At 38.7% G+C, this 23,830-nt stretch overlaps 1 protein-coding gene across 1 annotated transcript; it reads right to left on the reverse strand.

Annotated features, from left to right (window-relative positions):
* Nucleotides 1-977: 977 nt before the first annotated feature.
* TMC5 (transmembrane channel like 5) lies at nt 978-23,537 on the reverse strand. The gene is made up of 23 exons (XM_085302406.1): nt 23,518-23,537; nt 21,301-21,462; nt 20,515-20,714; nt 20,020-20,124; nt 19,241-19,333; nt 18,343-18,442; nt 17,631-17,721; nt 17,067-17,315; nt 15,677-15,828; nt 15,026-15,170; nt 14,373-14,528; nt 12,469-12,635; nt 11,744-11,822; nt 11,414-11,511; nt 9,605-9,700; nt 8,896-8,971; nt 8,106-8,239; nt 6,668-6,841; nt 5,346-5,424; nt 4,909-5,001; nt 2,106-2,207; nt 1,762-1,807; nt 978-1,177 (listed from the first exon to the last, which is right to left on the reverse strand). Exons 2-23 carry the CDS (start codon nt 21,372-21,374, stop codon nt 1,062-1,064), a joined length of 2,625 nt encoding a protein of 874 aa, XP_085158532.1. The 5' UTR covers nt 21,375-21,462; nt 23,518-23,537; the 3' UTR covers nt 978-1,061.
* Nucleotides 23,538-23,830: the final 293 nt, after the last annotated feature.

Here is a 23,830-nt window from a genome sequence, read left to right on the forward strand (position 1 = left end):
ACATATTTAGAAGACTCAGAACACTGCCTTTCAGCTTAGGCTTCATTTTTTTTGTGTTGCTTCAAGTTGCTTTAGAACTCTTCATGCTTCACTACAGTGAAGTACGTGCAAGTACATATATAATAAATCCTTCCTGCCCCTGGCCTTGCTGTTTCACAGCATTTTACCAGGTGAAGCACATCTCAGGAGCTGAGTGCAAGCGAAAAGAAGGAAGATGTGTATCTAAGCAGAAAACAGGCAAAAAAGATCTAAAATTTATGATCATAGCCAAGTTGTGGCTCTGAATATAAAGAAGCTGCAGCAAGTGTCTCAAAGCCACATATGATGAAAAGTCCCTAATTACTTACTTCCAATCCATCCTTTACTGGAAAGGATAAATGTCACACACTTTTTGTTACAAGTGAGCAGACCTTTAAAAGTAAAGTTACCTTAAAAAAAAGAGTAAAGTTCGGAAAGCTTCTAACATCAAAACTGGTTTTGAGTGACTGTGATAATCCTTATAAAAATGGCTCTAAAAGGAATGAAAATGGAACGGAGGTTTAACATAATTGTTCATACAAGTTATTTTGCAGCCATTACAATGTCTGAGTCATTAAAAACAACTGCAATTTAATTTCTCTCTACCTTTATTTGACCAATACTCAGTTTTTGATTAGATCAGATAAAACCATTTTGAACAAAATAACTGATATAAAAATACTTTTAGTCCAAAGTTCTTTATTTACAATTAGGAACAAGTTTCTTTATATTTAGTCAACAACAAATGACCAGCTGTGGAGGGAGCTTTACTATATTGATGCAATAGCCAGTCCTGGGTGAAGGCTTACTATCACCAGGATTGAACTACTCCCAAACCAAACATGCAGTATATTCCTGGTCATATAATAAACTGCAATTAGAGTGCATTTTGCAATGTATTGTTTAAATTTTTATTGCATTTGGGAAAAAAAATCTCCAAAATTATTTTAATGGTTCTTTCAGTCATTACTGCAAAACCACACTGCTTTCTGCAGAACGTCAGGCCATGGTTAACAACATTCTTTGTTCATTCTGTGCGATGGTCAAAAATCCTCGTCATCATCTTTGTCTTCTCTTTCAGCTTCTCGTCTAGCACGCAGAGCAAGTGCCAGTGCTTCCGACACCCCTGTCCTGCTACTTGGCCGAGATGTCTCTGCATCTATTTTTCACAAAGGAAGTGATGTTAACCTTGCTAGGTGCAGGTATAATAACCACCCACTGTTTAAAGCCCCACACTATTTAAATGTCTGATCTGTCCAGTACTTAGAATGAAGGAAGATGTTTGTGTGAACTGGGAAGAATTGAAGTTGCCATGCAAGATGCCCCAGCCGTTTTTATGTAGGACACAGGATGTTCTAGGGACTGTACACCATTAATAACCACTGCTGGGATTCACACAAAGGTGTGAAGCACACATCTAATGTGATGCAATGGTCTTGTCTTCCTTGCTCTCGTAATGCAAAGTGGCTCATTTTCCCAACCCAATTCAGCTCTGGTATGAAGAAGCTAGTGATCAGACTTCAGGAGTTAATTACCACCATCACAATAAGCTACCAATAAGCATACCCTGCTAGAAGACACTCGCCCTAGAAATCCACTCTTTTTGTTTTCCTTCTAGCCAAGATGATAACATTTTGTCTATTATATCAAGCTATTATATTCTGCATCTGTCCTGAATCAAATATTTTTACTGAGTTGAACTTCTGAGAGTTGCTTTCTCTGTGTTTAGCATTTGTTGCTTACCGAGTGGAAGGCCAATCCCCTCCAAGATCTCAGGAGAATAGGAAAACTGAAAACAGAATTCACAGTCAGATTTAGGTGTATGCTTTCCTCATCTGCCTGTTATCTAAAAAAGTACCAGTTACCAGTAACAAAATCATACCCTTTCTTCAGATCTTAAGCAGGCCTATAAGCATGTGAGTATTCCAACAGATATTCTGGTTACATTTTTATATTCAAAACAATCTTTTTAAATTTTTTCCACACATAGGATGTTATCTTTGTTCAACATATGCTCATTGTCCTTATCATGATCACAGTTCTATATAGGGAAATCATGCAGAGACTTCCGTCTTCAGCTATCTCACCTCATCGTAGGATGCATTTTGATTTCTGCCAAACGTCCTTTCTAGGTAGTTTGGCACATGCTGGGCAGGTTGCGCAGATGAGTGGTATGAAGCAGAGCTTGTCTAAAAGAGAGCTGACATTAGTAATATATCCTGGCGTCCAATCATGACTTTTTGGTTAGTATCCACATCCAAGGCTGTTACCCCTTGTTTTAGAGACATGTCCTTTCTTCTAGATCCACAATTCAATTATTTTGGCCCCTCCTTTTAGGTCCATCAGACCTTAACAACTACAAGAATATCCACAGTTGGTAGCTTATTAAACCCTCCTCCCCTCAGAAGTCCCAGCKGTCTGTGGTCTGGACAATGCCTCCAGGGTCTCTAGTATTTGAAAATTTCCTAGCACAAGAAAGTATTCATTCACTTCAAACTTCCCACTTACAATCAGATGTATTTATTTTCACTCAGAGATTGGATGGCATTAATGACATCCAGTACCATGTCATCCAACATCAATCATATGGGTGGAATTTTGTTTATTTTATTTTGTGTGTCTTTTTTTAAACTAGTTTTGCTACATTTCTACATTTCCTGAGTCAATCTGGGTTTAAAGAGAACAACAGAAAAACTGAAGCAGCATGAGGACCATATGCCTCAATATGCTCYTTACTTTATAAATTCAAGATGTTAAGTCCCTTCATTTAATCTGAAGAGGTTTATCTAGCACAGGACAGTCCAAGGACACCCGTGTGGGCTGAGGCATGACAAAGTGTTTCCTTCGGAGCCGAGCAGTTCTTGGTATTAGAACTTGATCTGCTTGGCTCTGCTTTGAGAGGAGGCTGGACTATATGACCTTCAGAGGTTCCTTCCTTCCTCAGTTACTGTACAATTTGATGGTACTAGAAGGAACATCATGGTCACTGCAATGGAGAAGACAGTCTGGAGAAGTCAAGGGGGTACCTGGCTGATTATAATAAGAGAAAGTCTGTGCAGGGACCACAGCACATGAAGAGGTCTTTGTTTTGGAACAGGTTATCAAGCCTTGAGGAATCAGTCCCCTACAGTAATCTGGAAGTCCACTGTTAAACCTGGGATGGGAGCAAGGAGTATAGTGCCCTGGTATGCAGTGGAAGGAGAAAGAATCAAGTTTCTCTTGTGAAGCACCAAGTGAAGCAATTTTTGTTGGGTCCTGGGGGGGAGGAGGGAGAGGAAACAGCTCCTGAGCACCTGAATTTATTAGTGTGAGTTGTGCACAAGCAGCTGCTAGAAGCCAAAAAGCCATCTGTCAGGCTCAGAGCAGAGACCGCCTGACAGCAGAGGCTGTGTCCGGTCTAGGCCTCCATCTCGTGGTGACACAGGGACACAACCTCCACTTTGCAAACTGCACACAGCTTTTGTTAGATTATCTCCTAGTGAGGTAATACCACAGCCCTGAACTCAGGTATGGGGAGGACAGATCTAAGACAGAAAGGACTTGGTGGTGGTTTGTTACCCACACAGAAACAAATTTGCAGTTTTCCCTTTTCAATCTCCTGTTCTTAGACTCTGCTGCTGRAAACTCCTCTAATTCTCGGACTGGTCTCTTGGGCATGTTAAGAGTTACACAAACAGTTCAGCTGTTAACGTAAGATCATATGTACAAATAACCAGGTGGAACAGAAGTAGATAAGGTGCTGCTAGTGCAGGAAGGGCAGGACTCAYGACAGTAAGGCAGGATGCTATGAAAAGTAGCCTTGTTGGTCTAGGCTGTCTGATTTTGGATACATGGAGCTTCCTGCCTGGAAGAGGCTACTTTTGTCTTAGTATTTTTTATTTTTGCTTATTTCAGCTGTTTCAGCTGGTTTCCCTTGTCTTCTAAGGCTTTGGGGGAGAGAGCCTGGAGAGGCAGGATATCTGTGAGGAAAAAGGTGTTTGTTCTTGTTCCCTGCTACAGGAGTTTAGAGACTGCAGCAGCTAGGAACAAGGCAGGGATAAGTTTGCAGCAGAATGTGACAAAATACAGGCCTGCTACTTTTCAGAGACTAACCTGAAGGGGGTGAGGGAAAAAAAAAAAAAAAAAAGAAAAAACAGTCCTATCTTATTTCAAAGCTTTAACAAGGCACTGAGGAAGTGTACAGTAGAGTAGAAACAGCAGTTGAAAAGTAATGGTACACTGTTTTTCATGGGATCCCCCACTCCAGGGGAGTCAAAGACTTTTTGCTCAACTCAACTGAAAACAGCACACAGCACCTACATATGCAGAATTTAACATTAATTTGTTGGCTCAGCAGGCAGTAATAACATGAAAAACAAATTCAAGTTAAAGAGATTAGAAATCGTGCCTATCTTAACATTGGATGGGATTTAAAACAGAGTTAGGTTGGAGCACTCAGTTTAATTCATCTGAAAAGACAGTGGAGAGAAACCTAAAATCACCAAGAAAACCTGGAGTCAGGAAGAAAACAGTCTCCTCCTTAATATAGGCAAGGCTCAAGTCTGGCTGAACCCTTTACTGGCCATCACTACACCTAGGTCAGGATTTTTTTTTTTTTTTTTTCAGTTTCGTAATCATAAGTAATACCTATTGAGGGTAAGTACCTCTCTACCTCCTTCCCAGGTTAAATCCTAGTCTGGAGCAGGCAGCTATGGGATATCCAAAGTATCACTTTGGTAAGCTGCCTGGAGTTAACCAGCAGTCAACCAACTGAGGTAAGGTTTTTAATACAGACATATCCCAAATGACTGCCCATTTGCAAAACTAGAGAAATCCCACAAAATCATAACAAGCAAGTAATTAAAACAGTAAACATAAAACAGTAAAACATATCTGAACTACCAAACTGACCTGCTGGTCTTGTCCTCTTGGTACAGATAGGTTTTGTTTTGCCATTTGTAGTGCCCATAGTTTTTCAAGTAAAAACATTTTATCTTTTCCTGCCTATGGTGAAGAGATATTTGATCATTAGCTAGAACACATTAATCATTCTTGAGAGATGCTCAAGGCCTGTCTGTGAGTAACCACTGACCAGAGTAATCATTAAAATTCCTTTTATTCTAAAATAATGTACTTACAAAGGAAGCTGCAGTCGCATAGCTTGAAGGTGAAATTATTTTTCAATAACTTTTTGCTTGTGAGTTAAGTTTCCCTATGATTCTTATTGGGGAGGGCTTTCACTTTCCCCCACAGTCATAGGAAAAAGCATATTACAACTGCACAACAGGAGGATGATACGATCAATAAAGAAGTCAAATTTTAACAAGAATTCTGAAAGTCAAACTTACATTAATAATTTGCTTACGTAAGAGCTTGACCATGGTCTTTCTTCCTTCTATTATTTGCCAGTAAAGATAAGTAATAATTCTAAAGAAGAAAATAAAGTCCAAAAGATGAGCACTCATATCCATGTGCATCTCCTCTCATTCATTGCCTAACTGGAAAGTTATCCTGTGCATTTTATATACTAAATTATCTATCTATCTGTATCATTACATATGGAATGGCAGACACATGAAATGAGTTCAGATATTTTCCTAGGAACAATGCAAAGATCTATGGGCTCTGACTCAAGATCACAAATACAATTAAAGTAGATCAACAGTACAAGGTGAATCTCTGATAACATATAGGAACCTACTGTTCTTACCCCATCTTGTATCGTTTACTTAGACATATGAGCCTTAAATCATAACACCGAATACTTACTGCTTCCAGGCAAATCCTGGATCCACTAGTAGTCAATGGAAACTTTATTGTTTTACAAGAACAGCATTTGATCCTTAGGTGTGCAAGACCCAGCCTATGCTAGAAGTATCAAGCAGTACATCTATAACATCAAACCCTCCTAGGGGGTGTATATCGCATATGCATACAAGCACATACTGTTTTTGCCAAAAGAAATTATTTTGGTCCAGGAGATGGTATTTGAATTTACTTGAGATTAGTTGGAAGTAGACTGCAGCCTCTTTCTTAGCATTCCCCCACACAGTGTGCTCACTTTAATATGCTACAATATACCATGTGTGCAGCATGCCCTCCCCTGCAGTGTCCCCGCTATAGCTTAGATATTCTTTACATGGTACCGTCTCCACAAATGACTCAACTGCTGGAAAGTGGTCAGAAAAGACAAAGCGAGCACCCCTTGAACTTCTGCCTTTTGGTGGAAGGTTCTAGTATAGACCTAGCTGGTATCACCTAGGCTTGAGAAAGCTGGCCCTTTCTCTGTTCATTCATTCACCACGGGGGGGGGGGGGGGCACAACTTATCTGGCCAATTGTATGCAGCACATTTCTGTTTGCTGATGTTCTTAAAGCTAAGCACGCCAGTGGTAATAGGATCTGGAAGCCTTGGCATCAGCAAACTAGAAGAAGTCAGTCAAAAACAATGTCTCCCCAGGTTAGCATGAAGCTGGTTTGTAAAGAGCTTTGGGATCCTAATATGAAAGGAACAGCTTTTATAACTTCATGTACTTCAAATACATGAATTTCTAATATATTAACTCTGATGTTTTAAGACATACTCTACAATTTCACTGCAGAGAATGCCTATGACAGCCAGCTTTCCCCTTCAGGTTCTTCCTCAGTGCTTTTGATTAGCAGGTACTTACAGAAGAAAGATAGAGAGGATGAAGAAGAATAGTTCACTCTGAAAAAAGTTTTGGTAGATCCATACTACCCATTTTGAGCCAGGGTAATTTTTCAGTATTTCTATCCATTCAGAGATTGCAGCATACATAGAAGATAAACCCCTGAAAGGACCACATTCTTTTGAAGGTTTTAACCTGAAAGTATGAGAAAATAGACATTAAAAGCTTCAGGTACCAACCACTGATTTAGTTAAACAATCTGCACACCAAGATGCTCCTTAGTTTGCTATAGACCTCTGGTCTCTTTTGAGCCTTAGGGAACTTCCATCATCTATGTCTGCTCTTTTTGTTGCTGTTTTTTTTTTGTTTGTTTTTTTGTTTTGTTTTTGTTTTTTACTTGGGTGACATTTTGCCCATAAAGCACCCAGTCCAGCTCATGCAGTCAGAGATAAGAGACCCTAATGCAATGGAACAGTACCAGTCCTTTAAAAGGCAATCTTGACCTAAATGTAACAAGTCTAAATGTAATAACCTACAAGTAACAACATAGCACAGGCTACAGGAATTTGAAAATCTGAACTTTCTAAGTTGCATTATAGATCCTTAATAAAACCATCATCCCACCTTGCCTTCCAGAACTTGAGTCACTATGTGCTTTCAGTAACAACAGGATGCAGTGAAGTAAGGTAGTCCTCAGCAAAAATGAGTTTTCAGACAAACTGAGATAGYAAAATGTTGTTGCTTTGAGACTGAACCAGTTCAGAGAATCTGAAACTCCCACTTGGCATCTGGAGATATTTGCTCTGAAGTATATCATTCACCCTGCTTTCAGATGTAGCCACCTGTTTTGCTAAATACTGAAACCATGTGGTTGAGAATTACCAAGAAAAAAAAGGGGGGGATATTGGTGTTGCACTCATTACTGTGACCACAGAAGAACAGACACACAAACAACGTAGCTTTAAAATATTGACAACAACCAAGCTGCATTATTGCTCAGTACTTGCTGCAAGGAGAGCCTCTGAAGTTTGGAAAATAATCCAGAAGGTGACTGAATTGAGTTTTTACAGGTGTTTCTCCCTCATAGACCCAGTATGGCTTATAATGCAAATAAGCCCAGAAATGGGCTAGGTCACACAAACCTTTGATGAAGGAGAAAAGCCAAATCAAAGAATTTGCTGTGACATCTAAAAAGAAAACCAAAACTTCAGTGCATCTTTGTTTCTCCTCCTACTCTCTTATGGGACAGCTTATGCTTCCATACATCTTATATTAACCACATTCTTGCAAAATAAGAGTGATTTGTTTTGAGAACACAGAACATTTCACGAACATTTGAAACCTTTCATAGGCAGTTAATACAGATTTATCTTTTATACATAGAAAAACACTGACTCCTTTGCCTGGTATCAGATCAATGCATAACATGGTAAACCTGAACTTCAGTGTTCTTCCATACCTCCAGATAGTGACTGCAATGACAGAGAGGGCTCCAACGAGGGACGGAAAGAACAGCAGGAAGATGAAGAACGTTGTCATTTGAGCAGCTCTCCAGACCTTGCGAGGGGGCTGACAATTCATCATCAGACTGACCTTTAAAGAGATGAAAGTACTCCCAGTCTTGGAATGGTGCTACCTTCTACTTCCATTGAGTTTAAGTCAACCCTGCTAAAATTTCTGGAGGCAACTGCTGGAACACCATTGTTTCACGTTCTTATAAAAGAAGTTCTTGGATAGATACACTGTAGTTTTTTAAAACTTCAAAAGTACAGCCTTTCAAATAGTAAGAGGCAAAGTGAGGGCCTGATGGCTTCACTGCTGGGGGGCTCCGGGAAGCTTGAATCAATGACTCTAGTTATAGTTTTGTTCCAGTTCTACATTCAACACTACAAACCACTCAACCCCCTAATAAATAATCTATCATTGGGTCACACTACTAGAAAAAAAGAAGTCTGAAAAGAAGAAAATTCCACCAAGATCTTTAGCTGAATCTTCTTGCTAAGATTTAGATTACTGAGGGGGCAGAGGAGGGAGTAAGAAAGTCAAAGTCCCATCGACAGGCTGTATCTGTACACATACATGTACCCCCCTTAATTTCCCCAGACTTTAATTTCACTAAAACTCCCTTAAACTCCAAATCTCACAGCCTCCAATGAGGCCCAGCACTCTACACCAATTCATTCCTGCTAAGATGCCAAATGCTCTAAGCAGCATAGTTCTTTATGAAGAATGCATGTAAAGCTTGTTACCTTTTTCACATAAAATACTATAGAAAATGATATCATCTGGATACCAGGCAGCAGAGGCGAGAAGAAGATACCAATCCTACCAGAAAGGATTCAGCAGGAAAAAAAAAAAAAAAAAAAGGGTTATATCTTCAGTGTTCACTGCACAGTGCTTGCTGCACTAAAAGCAGAAAATATCATCCTGTCTTTATATATAGTCAGTGCTCAGTTATTGGTAGATGTAGTTATATTAACAATGATCCTGTATCAATAAGTTAGCCTTCAAAAATATGCAACTACAAACCAAACATATGGATATAGTTTCACACATATCTGCAAAAATCTCTTGTAATTTAAATAACATACACATTCTTAGAAGGAAGGAAGGAAGAAATAAGGAAGCTTTTCCAGTGTTTAATACTGAAACTATCTCAATAGGAACACCATTCCAGTAGGTACGTAAGCAAAACTCCAGGATGTTCATTCTACAGCTTTCTCCTAGAGTAGGCAGCCATGAGGTAGACTAATTTGCATGGATTCTGAATACAGTTATTGCTATTACCTGCACAGAAAATGGACAAGTCACAATATTTACAAAGATACTTAATATACTGTCTCATGCATTTATCCTGTTTTTTCCTCCATGATGCAAAGCACCCATAAAAGCACCAGTCAAGACATTCTGTGGTACTCTTAGTACAAACAAAGCTTTGGCTGTAAACCTACCACTTACCAGGTCAAAGTCTGTGCGTAGATCAAATCTAAAACATTTCGTGCAACATCAAATTCTGGCACCCCCAGGCTTACACAGACTGTAGTTCCAATAATTCTTGGGAGGTAGAGAAAAAAAAAAAAAAAGATCAAACACAATAGCATTTAGTAAGTGATAAAACCCTCTACAGAAATCTCTGCAAAGAACCTAATGAATACAGGCATCTGTGATAAACTATCCAGGGGACTTCGTTAACCACACGTCATGTAAAGCAGCTGCAGCTTGTTGATTAGATAGCAAATCAAAAATTAAACAGTAAAATAATGAAATAAGACCTAGGATATTTTTCATGCAACTTAAAAAATGTATATATATATATATATATATATATATATATTTACATTAAATATAAACATACTTTCCAGGTTAAACAACTGAAACTGCAAGTTACCTCAGTACAAAACTGTAACAGCTTTTCAGTTTCTAAGTCCTGAAAAATCTCAGCCTCAATCAAAAATCTCATAGAATGATATTCTTAACATATCCTGAAGTATGCTCTACTTCAAACTAAGAAAAGTCCCAAGTAGCTCAGACACAGACAGGTAAGCAAGTACCCAGAGGATTCCTGCTGAGGACAAACAGTCTCATTTTACCACCTTATTTCCTCTGAGCTAGATTCACTTTCTCCTCTTTTTTTTTTTTTTTTTTTTTTTTATTTTTTTTTTGTGTCAATATGAGGAAAGCTTTTCCCATCTTGCCTTGAATACTGGACTTTGTACCATCTGGTCAGCTGCATCACCAACAAGGTTTCTGGGCGGAGCATGTTGGTGGTGTCTCTGAACACAAACAACTGTACTTTTAATCTTTTATGGCCGTAAGTCTGGTGCTTTCCCACAGCTCCTACAGGATGACATTTATCACTGCTGACACTGCAGTTTGGTACTGCGACCTTTTGCTGGGAGTTGGCTTCCTATCTGAATAACATGAGGACACAGAAAGATCAAAGGTAAGAACTGTACAGGGAAGGTCTTCAAGGTTTTCTCAATGTTGTTTGTTGTTTAATTAACATAAAACTTAAGAAGTTCAAACTTGTAAACCAATTCAGTGATTGTTTCATGCAAAAGGCAAACAGTCATGGACTTCCCACAGAGCTATTGCTGGGAACTCTAAATGCTCACAAACACTTAGCACTCTACTATCTCAAGTCATAAATAATACCTGGCAGCAGAAAGGAACACCTAGCAGATCTCAGAAGTAAATGACTTTTTGCTTATTCACTTAGCTGAATTCATATCAGTTAAAATACTTCCCTACATACCATGGTACAGAAATCTACACTTGCAAGTCATATTACATCCTTATCAAGGCTTGTTAAAAGAAGATTTTAAACTTGAGTGCACTCTGTAAAGCAATATAACTAATAGATAACAATTACAGAGGGGCACACTGAGGAAAACTAGTAGTGTTTCTGTGCATATACAGAAAAGCAGTGTTTTCTGCCCATGGCTCAACTCCTGGTCCTTTGTCACCCCAGTCAGGAGATCTACCAGAGTACACTGTGGTTTCCCTCCATGCCTGGTTTCCATCCAAAGGAAAAAAGGACATGTTTGGAGAGCAGAACAGTACTCTGATCTCCTCCTCCTAAGAAGGAACTAGGATAAAGAAAGCCAAGGCAGGCACCCAGAGACTAGGCCTCGTGGAGACAACCAAGGAAGCATCAATTGTGCCACAAATGTGCTTCTGCTGTACTTTTCTCACATTGGAAAGGAAGGACCACATCTCTGTCACCAACCTTTATGAACAAAAACAAAATWAAAAAAAAATACTTACCTTCGTACAAATTCTCCAAAGAAACAGCCAAGTAAACAGAATATGAAGTCAACCAGAACAAGACGATAGATATCTTGGCCAACCAGAGTTTCCCAACACTTTGAAAAAGGAAACCAAAAAAAAAAATGCAAAAAAAAAAAAAAAAAAAAAAAAAAAAAAAAAAAACCCACACAGCTCATTTCTCTAGAGATTCTAATAGAGAAATGTTGGGATGGCAAATTCAGTTGTACAAGAGACTGCAAATATTTTGCTTTGCTGGAGCAAGCCTATTATCAAAGTGGTTCCTGACCTGATATTTTAAGTCAAAGATTTGTATTTCTGAAACTTTACCTGCGACTCTGATGCAGCCACAATGTTAAGCCAGTAGTAGCACAGTATTCCAACAATTGATATTTTCAGGATGATATTTCTAGAAAGAAAAAGTAACAGTAACTGCACTGACAGCTGGCTCATAAGCTTATTGAAAGGAATGGTGGCAGAATGACCACAGGTCACGCATTATTACCTCCTTTTATAGTAACAATAGTACTGCACAGTGCCAGGACTAATAGGAGCTCTCCTTAGAGCTCAGGTGCAGCATTATTCTACTGTCCTGGCAGAAAAGGACCTGGCCATGACAACCTTGGCTCAGGTACCCACTAAGCAGACTGCTGACTGGATGTGTGAGCTTCACGTGGGAGGAAGGCCTGAGAAGCACTGGGGGTTATACTGTTAGATCTGGGCATCTGTGGTGAAGCAAGACCTTCTCTCTCAGCTCTCCTTCCTTTCCCCCGGTGACCACCTACAACACAGTAGACATCTACGGAAGCTACAAACAAAGCCAAGCCAAGTGTTGCAGTATGCATAACTGGGAGGGAAATAAGATGAGACACTCCAGCAGACTGACAGTTGACAAACAGAACACGGAGGGCGGAGTGTACAAAACTCTGGAGAAGACAAATTCTTCTGCTCCATTGCTCACCACTGCCTGCCAATGCCATCTAGACAGTCATCTGTCCAAAAGAAGAGTCAATCAACTTCAGGCAAAAAGCACTAAGAGGAGGTAGCAACAGTACCTAGTAATAGTGACATATATCTGGTGTTTGGGATTCTGAAATTTCTCCAGGAGTCCAAGCCATGAGTAGAAGAACGGGATGAATGCGTTGAGGAGAGAGGCAACAATGGGTAGCACCAACATGGCAGCTTGGCTCTCCAGGTCATTTTTATGCTCTTTGGTGAACAGCTTTGAGAGGAGAAAAAACAGAACAACGACAACAAAAAAATTAGAGTCTCAAGTAAAATACTACCTCAAATTGTGTCCACAGAGGACACACCTCCTTATATTTTCTTGGAGAGGCATAACTTGCTCATTGGAGACTACCACTTCTATGGGCCCATGTTTTGCAGCAGAATACCCTTCTCTTTCCCCTGTCTTATACAAATATAGGGAGCAGTGTCAGCAGATCTGAAGTGGACTGGTACCCCAGGCTGGGCAAATGATCGTATGGAAAGAAACTTCCTCACCATCTCATTATTCTGCTCTGTAGTATCAATGAAATAATATAAATAAAATTCAAATTAGACCTAAGTCTTTATCAGAGCCCTGACTGCATTCTCTCCCCACTCCTAGGGATTTTGCTGTCGTCTCGATACCTCATATAACAACGATGGTTTTGACAGAAGTTGAAAAGTCCGTAACACATGAACACATTGCTATCAAACGAACGTTTCAATGCAATTACAAGGCAACGTCTTATCTCAGGACACATTTAAGCATTTGTTGCAGGGAATAGAAGGCTCTGTTCCTGTATAATCAATCTTTCCTTATTTTCTCAATAGTAATGTTACATCTACATGGAACTGATCAACCTGACAGGCTGTGCTGTGCTAGGCTCACCATGTTTCCTGTACTCCATCTTACCCTCCCCCTCTGCACTAGATTGAAGAGATCCAAAGGGCATGTCTTTTGCTAAAGTTCTTGTACTACATAAAATAAAGGATTGCCTTTCTGGGTGAGGTCCCCAATCCTTCAGTTAGTGCTGATCTCGATGAAATAGTTATTGCTCCTAATCCACCCACAGATGCTCCCTCAGAGCTGTTGCAGTGTCTGCTGTGTCATTCAGAGCATCCACATTAGTAAAACCTTCTATTATAAGCATAAAAGCTATACTAGATCATCGAACCTAAGCTGGGATAGGGAGCAGCTACTAGAGCGGTTGTGCCAGCCAGGCACAGGTTGGAGATCAGGGTGCGTAGTGACCTCTGGCAGCGTGAGGCACTGCCAGAAACCAGCACAACCAGGCTGCTCCACAAGGGAAGGTGAGCTGGGAGTCAGGCATGGTAAGCAACACAGAGGCAGCGCCCTCTCTGACACAGGAGGAGTCCTCCAGCACTTGAGTAAGGCAAATGGAGCAGGTACTGTGACTGTAACCAGGTTCAGCCAACAGTTCAGATTACCAGACGAGTCCATAGTGATGGGGCAGATCCAAGGTCAAGCCAGGAAGCCAAGTCTGGGGGACAGCATCTGGATTAACGGGGCATTTGGCCAGGCATGGGCCTGGTTGCAGCATAGCTGCAGTGTAGCTCAGCTGGGGACCAAGGACAAGAGGCTTTTAAGCCTCATCTTAAAGGCAGCTCTTAAGCAGAAGGGCAGGACTTGCAGAGGCATCTTCTAGCTCTTTCTTTCAAGACCACCAGCTGCACTATCTCTAAATTGGCCATAAGGCCAGGCAGTCAGACCTCTGGTGCAGGGGGAATGTGCTCAGACCTCTCAGATCCTACAGTCTTTCCACAGTTCCCAGTAGTGTGCATCTTTCCAAAGCAGCTTTTTAGGTACAGCAGAGCTTGTGTGTATCAGCAGAAACAACAGCTATGCTTCCCTACTGTCTTAGTTGTGAACAGTCCACTGCTTACATTCAGTCTAAGATATCCATGTGAAAAAAAAAAAAAAAAAAAAAAAGACTGCAAAATCCATGCTCACCTCTAGATTATTAATGGAGAGGAAGTAAACACCGGCACAAGCAGCTACTGCAGTTCCCAGGGAAGCAACCCAAGAAGCAAGATGAATAGTAACATGAATAACTCTTTCCTTAAAAGAAAATTTCAGAACTTCTTGGTTTACTTCAAAGAGGGCTTCCTGCAAGGAAACAAATGCTCAGAATTCCTCAGCCAATAGCATAAAGCAAAACCTATTTAAAGTACTTGAAGGAAAGTACTGAAGCAAAGATAATTTCTTTAAAAGATGAGTGCAGTAATAACTTGGGAACATTTACCGACAATTTTGTATTCCTACCCTAAAAGTTGTTTCTCAACAGTTGCACTATATTTCATAGCTAAGATCACAATTCTGCCTTCTGTTTATGAAATAGTTAAAGAGCAAGAAAAAAGTAGCAGAAAAAAAATACTCTGGCAAATATTTAATAGTCACATAGATTCATAGAATAGAACAAATAAATACAAATATTTATATGTAGCTTAAAGAGAAGAAAAACAATTTGCAAAGTCAAGTCCAGGAGTTCAAAAAAATCAAACTTAATCAGGAAGATTTAAGTCTAGTATGAACAGGACTAGCATGTCTGAGTCATTCTGTCAGAGGCTTATTTGTACACACAAACCAGCCTCCTTGTTCTGTACCTTTATTTGTGTGCTGAGGTTCTTTTGCTTCAGCTTCACAGCTTTTTCATTAGTTATATTAAAATCCCAAGTGCAAAGAAGTTTGCTAGCATTTCCAGAGTGTGTCTGAGGGTTAATGAAGTTCTTGCGAAAGTATTTTGCCATGCTGCAATGAAAATTAAATTTGTGAGATAGGTAATGGAGAAATACACCAAGCCTTTACAGCAAGACAAGAAAGGGGATTTGTCTTACCACCCCTCCCCTTTGCTAATGGACCTACGTCAGAGCATCTCACATAGAAGACATGGAAAGTAAGTTTTAATTTAAGAAGCAACTCTTTTACATTTCTTTCTCCGAGTTGCTGTGGCAATGTTTGCCTTTGGAAGGCCATGTTAATGCCAGAAGATATTAGAAGCAACAGCTTACAAAAGAGGGGTCATGATATTCGTTAGTCTGAACTAAGATTATCTGCATGGCCCTTTCTGTTCTGCAGTTATTCTTCATCCATCCAATAAAAGTTTGATGTCAGACACTGCCTTTTGAGCAGAATCTTCCACTTAAATTCTAGAAGTGGAAATAATGACTTGCAAAAAGATACTCAGGTCAAAGCATCCCATAGTTACTACTACTCACCATTTTACTTAGCAAGTGAAATAGGAACGTACAGCTTACCTGAACACTAAACTAAACAAACAGATAACAAAATAAATTCCAACAGTGAAAATATAGGCCAGCTGCATGTTGTAGGATGCACCATTTTCTGTCTTACTGATTGTAGCATTGGTGTAAAAGCCATAGTAGAGCACTGTTTCTTGAAAATAACCCTGAAAAGATATGGACATCATTCAGAACATTTGTCAGCTGCATATGGCATGAAGTACCATCATCTGAAGCCCAGTTCACGGAAATGGGAGCAGTCCCATTCCCTGCTGTGAAATCACTGTTGTGATAAAATTTCTCAGTATCAGGCCTTTTATTCTTCTTCTATTTACTAAAATCTTCCATAGTTTTGAGGGCTTCTTGAGGCATATAATGACTCTTATCCTTGTAAAATTCATGTGGGATGGTGGTGAGCACTAAACATATTTGCAGGATTTGATCTTCTCCGAAAATTTCTGAAGAGGGAAAACTGTAATTACTTCTTTCTTAGGCTGCAGTGACAGACTGTAACAACTATGATGGACACAAGAAGGAAATATGCAACATTTATCACTTGAATTACTRTAAGTTGAACTCTTGCAATGGCGGCATTTCTTTGCAAAGGTAAACAGCATTACTATAGAATGCAACACTTTAAAAGCAATTCTACATGGGAAAAGCTCACACATTTACTTTTTAAAAAGCTCTCAACTAAGCACTAAAAAGACTAGTGTTCTGTTTATTAAGTGGATAAATCCCTTAACATGAGTAAAATTGACATAATTTTTACCACAGTCAAAAGAGGAAAAAAGATAATGAGTCTTCTTTTCAGATCACTCAGTTGATAAATACTAGTAGAATTAGAGCAGTACAAAAATCCTCCTTTAAAAAAAGTTTGGGACTTTATTCCCTGAGTATAAAGGTCTTGACACACAGTGAAAAGATCCACCTGTTCACAGGCCACAGTGAGTTCAATGGCTTGCAGAGATCTGTGCGCTCCTTGTGGGAACAAAGCTTAAGAAACAAGCCAAGTTCACAGAAATTTGCACTATATTTTCAGAGGAAAATTAGCATAGGTAAAAATGTTCTGTTGAAGACTGTTTCAGGAAGGCCTGGCTTTAAGCTCCTTCAAGTTCTTCCACTGCATTCTCAGAGACTGATTAAAGAATTTCTGAAACACTGTTGAACACAGCGTTCAGGATGACAGGATGACATATGCATCAGAATGAGATCCATTCATCTCACTCTGGGCCAATGTTTGTAACAGTTCCTTTTCCCAAATGTGCACTAAATATTTTCTAGTAATATAAAAATCTAACTCCATCCTTTAAGAAGAAATAATTCCTTTTTAACTCTATCAAGGATTTTTAAAGTATAACTGCTTGCACACAATGATAGCATAAATCTGCTGTTACATACTTACAGCTCCAGTGATCAGTTCCAGACCCGAGAATGAAAGATTATTCGGTTCTGCTGCAACAAACTGAGGGACTGTTATGAAACTGAAGTTTATGAGGAATGAGAAGATGTTGAAAGTAAGCAGCCACTTCAAGAAAACAAAGTAAGAAAGAACACTGGTTCCAAACTTGCCACCAACGATCTTCAGAGTCTTGTGCCATAATTGCAGTAGGTGAAAGTATTCTGACAAGCTATTCCTAAATCGTCGATATGACTAAAGAGCAAGAGAGGAGAAAGAGAATGAATCTCCACAAGCAGCCTTACACAGGACTCAAATTCACATAATACAGCCTGACATCTTTTACATTTATGTTTTGATGACAGGAAGACATCTCTCCCACTACATGTGCTGTAGGATGCTTAGCTGGTGTTCCTAAGTGCTACCATAACGCAAGTCATTACTGCAGCAATTAACTGCTTCTTTTGTAAGCAACATGAAGCAGGATACCAAAGACCTCAGGAGATGGTAACGACACTGTAGCTAAAGTTGTTTACTCTACTGTGATTGACAGAAATGCGTGACACTTACCACTGCCATTCTGCGCAGACACTGTGTACAGCAGTTGAATTGATTTCTGCGGCTCCCTGATTTTTTTGTTATTTCTTTAAGAACTTTATTCCTGTGGAAGAGCAGGGCAGCAGCTGACAAGCATTATAGTCAGGGCTGTACTTAAAGCAAGAAGTCAAAGAAGCTGCTGCAAATACAGTGTGATACATGTGCTTATGAACAGCAGAAAAATAATGAAATAGGGAGATCGCTCTAACCGATCTTCTATTAGTTGATACCACGGCCCTTGTCCATTACAAGTTGAGCCATGACAGCATGTTCTAAACCCTCAACTAACTTATTGTTGGGAATAGATTTAAATATATTCTGTGATGAACAAAGCAACAGCTCAGAAAATGTGGCCTCTTTTCCATTTTCAATGTCCAACATTTAAGTTTCTTTTGGCGAAAAAAAAGTCATCCTTCACAACAATATCTCTCATGATAATATAAAACAGAATAGCAAGGCATCCACAGAAAGGACAATGAACTTTGARTTTTTCAGTTAAAAATGAATTTTTCAGTTAAAATTATTTTTCCCTGAAAGATGTTACTTTTTGAAAAGCACATTAAAAAAGTAATTTCAGTTCTTTCATGCTCAAAGTGACCAACCAAGGCTGAGCAGTAGGCAAACATCCACATTTGGTAACCAGATGCCAAAATTATAGTGCCTGTAAAACTGAACAGAAAATTACCTGATCTCTCTCTTTTTTTTCATCGTCTCTGGCATCTTCTGGATTGCTTTAATCCTTTCATGGGTAGACATGCTTACAAGATTTCCAACTAACTTTGCTTCTGAACAAAAAGTATTAAAAATCCAAAATTTGGGATAATAATAATACATTAGTTCTTATACAAAGTCTTAAATGGATATAATAACATTTCCCATTTTCACTACTACCAAAGTGCAATAAGTTCTGAAACTTAATAATTCTCCTCTGAATATCCCTAGTATCATCAGTCCTCTAATRCAGATTCATGGACGTAGCACAATATCGAATGCTGAAAAACACATATATCACTCTTGCCCATTGCTGGTATAGTGCTAATACAGACAGCTGCAATATAAAGGAAAATAAAATACTGAAAATCAAGAAGTCTGGTATATCGTTTATTCACTGCTTAATAGTTATATTTCTAAGACATTGCATATTAACTAGAAAGCTAAACTTTTGTTTTATTTATTCTATAATCTTAGTTGATGTTAGCACCCAAACTTAGTGCTAAGTATGAATTAGCCAAAACTGTATTACTTGACTATAAAGCTGTCTTTATATAGTTGGAATTTGATGCTAATTCCAGATATACAGCAGCTGAAGATGATTCATTAGTTGGCCAAGCAAATCCTAATAGTTTAGCATTTCTTTCTACAAGTTAGCATATATTAGCATGGTACTGTGCTTCACTTACTGTGGAATTTCTGCATGCTAGCAGAATATAAAAGATGCATTACTTGTGTTAAGACAAGCCAAGKTGTTCACATAACAGCAAGGTTGTATACACAATTCTGAAAATAAACTAAGAACAGTATCAACCACATCATCCTTGTGCAAGATGCTACATAAATGTTGAACCATTTCTCTAAACTCCCACCTTCTTTGTATGCTTGGTCTGTTTCAGAAAGGCTCCAAGATGTCATGAAGGTCTTATCAGTTCGTCTTCTGTTGCATCTCTGAACACAGCTAACTGAACAACACGCACTGCTTAGTAAGTACAGATACCTAGGCCCTGGGGCCAACCCACAGCTATTCCCACAGCACTCAATGCATCAACCTTCTTTCATGCCATTATTCAAACACTAGTGACTGTATCCCAAAGCATCCACCTCCCAGATATGAAAAAGATGAGTTTGACCACAGTTTTCTTTGCCTCTTCTTTCTGGTAAGCTAATGGCCAATCTGCTCAACATTACATCCTCCTTCTGAACTGGAGCGCTGTAGTTTATGTGGCCTCAGTGGTGTGATGTATCTGTTAGTTAATGCTCACATTGCAGATCTTCACCAGATGCATTGTTTAGGTCAGTTGGTCCCCCAAACTTAGTATCATTTCTGTTTTGAGCCAACTTTCTTTGTAGCAATTTAAAGGAATCAGAAAATCATCTGTGTCTGCTTGTAGAGACACTTCTTGGACCTACATCACCTAGACACTTATCCTCTAGTCAATTACACTGGAAATCCACTCTCTTTCCCGATGTTGAAAAATTCAGCTACAATGATGCAGGATGGTAAAATAAGAGGACTCATAAAGCATAAATTCTATTACATTAAGAACTTCATACCTAAACTGGAAGGCTTTAAAATGATTATTATTCTGGGGGGTKGGAGTGAGGCTGACATTCAATATTCCAATTCACCACAAATTTTATGTCTTACCTTCAGACGCACTGGAAAGCCTGCGGGTAGARGGATGATCCAGTGGGTGGAAAGTAGAAGGTGTGCTGTATGCCAGTTCTTCCTCAGGCTCAAAGGAAAGATTGTCTGTTGAAGACAATCAGAATTATACAGAAAGTCTTCTGCTACTATGGATTATTTACAAACACTAAACATCAGACTTGTTAATTAAATACAGCTCTACTGCAAACAGAGCAATATATTCCAAAACAAAAATCCTATACCTTGTTCCAATGTGCATTTTAGTAGTCAATGAATTATGCAGCCCACAAAAGTCTGTGTTTACTTTTCTCAACTGACCTGCTAATGTAACATCCGAATTCTGCTTAAGAAAAAAGGGAAGGAAAAACCACTGCCACCAGATACAAAGATATACAGAGACTTAAGTCTTCCAGAACTATAGGACTCCCTCAATACAGGGTGGTCAGTTACTTGGTTCAGTGTTTCTATAAGCTGTTTATATGAGAAATTACATACCTTGGCAATTTCCATGTGAACTTCTGCTTAAAGCAGCTACTCTTGGTAAACTTTGGCTGTATTCAGAGCCATGTCTCATGGAGGTCATTGGTATGTCTGGAGGATAATTCTGTCCTCTTCCACTGTGCTCTCTGTAGGAACCATTTGGTGAAGAATTGTAGGGGTTTTGGTGAGAGAACTGATACTTTTGAGAATTCCTCCTGTAAGAGCAACAAAAAGGAAAGCCCTGAGTGCCAGAGAGACAATAGATATATTTATCTTTGAAGAGATAGTCTTAATAAATTGTTACCTTTTATCATCAAGTTTGAGTGTAATATAAAACAAACTCAGACTTGTATCTAGAACTCTGCTATCATAATTCTGATTTGATCATCATCTGAATTAGAAAGACTAAAACCTTTCTCCACCTGAAATCAATATGAAGTCTACTTAAATATGCATTATGCATTTGGAAAATGAGGATATCCAAGGTTATGACACATTGTRAAAACTATTGGAACAGAAATATACCCATGATGTTTATGACATAAATTCTAAAATACATTTAACTGGTAAATTCATATAACATGTAAAAAGCAAACATTTCTCTTGAACACCAGCTTCCTGATGCACAGCTTTAAAAATCTTTATCCGAGAATGGAAGCATAAAGGAGGAATTAAAAGAATTTCTCAAATTAAAACTGTGGAGATGGGGAAAAAAAACAAACAAAAAAAAACTTCTGCATTATAAATACAGAATTCCATTTGCTATGGAATAGTCACAACAGTAAAATTATACAAACTTACCCTCTGTCCATTTCCAGAGTTTCRGAGAATTGGTAGTCTGGATTTTCAAAGGCTTCATTGTAATGATATGACATGACGCGTCTTTGGTTTGGGGGAAGAAATCTTCCCTATTTTTGCCTCCACTGCTTCAATAATACGTTCACGGAAAGATTAATTTTTGACCTAATTACAAATCAGTTGCACAAACATACAAAATGAAAAAAAAAAAAAAAATGAAACTTCACTTCAGCATCTTCATTTGACAGAAGATTTGCTAATCTTCTAAGGCTTGCTAAAAAAGTAAAATTAAACACTACAAATGGGAAATGGTTCTAGCTTCAAGCTCTGATTTTATTCTATTTACTGTCAGAAAATTAGGGTCCTAGTTCTATCTAAAACTAAAGAACTGGAGCGCAGTATGTACACTTCCCCAGTACTGACAAAGAAGCCAAGCCAGGTTTAGAAGCATGCCTCTTCATACAGGAAAAGCCAAACACACAGATTTTCTCGGAGCACTGTGATTCTGAGCCCAAAGAGGTGRTGAAGCCTGTCCACTTTCTTACTAGTAGCATCATCTCTAAGTCTCAGTTGTGAACACAGGACCCAATGGACCACTGCTATACACAGAGCTGGCCTTATTCAGAGACCTGCTCTTAACAAGGGCTGGTCTAAAGACTTAATGTCTTGATCGCGTAAAGAGGTTTATTTTTAGCTTTATTTGGTACAAAAAGCTCCATTTTAGCCTTAAGCAAACCAGACTTGGGCAGAGTTTAATATTATCATCAGGAATGAAAGYGTCCAGATAAGCTGGCAAAAAGGGAATCTTGTGTTAGAGAAAAAGAATCCAAATTAATAGGCAGTTTGTGTAGTCAATCAAGAGTCCTACCAAAAATTAAAAAGGAAACAATTTTTAGTGTTGTTWTTAAAGACACTGTGCCAAATTTGATCAGCTGGAAACCTCTTCAACAATATAGGGGAAAAAAAAAAGAAAAAAAGAAAAAGGGTAGATTTGGCAAAATCCATCAGCCTCTGCTTTTATCTCCACTTCTAGAAAAGCAGGGCTGCAGCTCATTAAACAGTACAGTCTCACTAAATATTTTTTCTGCATTGAATTTTATTTCTTGTTTCCGTTGCAGTAAAGAAAGTATGACACGAGTGAAATTATCTTCAAGATGGACAATTGTAGAGTGTCTAGTTTCTGAGTGCTTGCCAAAATCTTCTCATTATGCCAATATGATCCCTTAAGAAATTATTATTGTGTTATTTACACAACAAAAGACCTTGGAAAGTAGTCTGAAATCTTGCAGGCTGACATACAATTGTAGAACATTACCCAATTTTTGCATACTGTAAAGAGATTTTCATATAAACATAAATGATTGAATTAAAACTCTTATATTTTAATGAGCAAATTGTCTATGCTTTCTTGCACGTTATATCATGATGAAGTATGTTATAACTAGGCACATGTCTTCAGTAAATATTCAGTTAAAAAAAAAAAACTCCAAAAATATACCAAGCAACTTGAATATCTACTGTGATCAGCGATCCCTTGTGTAAACAATGGAATGAGATTCCTGCCAACAAGAAACTATAAACATAGCTTTTCCTAGGTGACACGTGTTTTTCTGGCAATCTCCTACCTATGGAGAAGGACCAAAAATTCTCACCTATTCAGACAAGGAATTAGCAGACCTTTATCCCCAAAGAAAACTGGCAATCACCTAGGAACCTAAGGTTTTCACACGAAAAAACTTGGGAAGCTTTTTCTCCTGAAAGAGGTAAATTTTATTTGACAGAAACCATTTAGCACTCCATGATCYTTTGGGAACTAGCTTACAATAAATCTGAAGTTTCATATAAAGTGTTTAAGAATTAGCACATTCTGTTCTTATGCTCCACTCAAAAACATGGAAACTCAATTCTCAAAAAAGATAATGACTATCTACTGCGAAGAGATGCCTGGAAGACTAACTTTCTCTCTATGAAAATGTTTCACATTTCAAATTGTAATGAAAAGCTAAAAAAAGAAAYACATATCTTTTTTTCCAGAAGAGGAAATTTCTTAGGCAACCCTCTTTGAAGAGGAAGCAAAATTAGATTTTTCCATTTCTCAACTGGTTTCCCAGGGACCCAACTCTGTCACTGAAGACTCAGCCATCCAGAAAGCTAGGCAGGCAGCCTGCCAGCAAGGAAGCTGTAAAGCTGAGCACTGACCTAACCAGCTTGCAAGCTTACCTGATCTTCATTCAAAATGCAGAGAAAATGGCTATCTTCATGGACTGTGGAGTTCTGTACAATCAGCATTACCCAGAAGCAAGCTGTTCTGGTAGGAAACATCAATCAACTCAATGAAAGTGCATCCAATCAGAAAAAACAAAACAAAACAAAACAAACAAACAAAAAAACCAACCCAAAGAAACCAGATCAACATGACTTTAAAGCACATTCATTACTTCTTTTGCTTACTCCTTTTAAAGAGCTCAAGTATATCCATGAAGGCACGCTAAGACACTCAAATGAGCCCCAGACAGAACCAAGTGACTCAACC

Source organism: Rhea americana, unplaced genomic scaffold (genome assembly GCF_003343005.1).
Source record: "Rhea americana isolate MKP2758 unplaced genomic scaffold, rheAme1 scaffold_10, whole genome shotgun sequence".
Lineage (NCBI taxonomy): Eukaryota > Metazoa > Chordata > Aves > Rheiformes > Rheidae > Rhea > Rhea americana.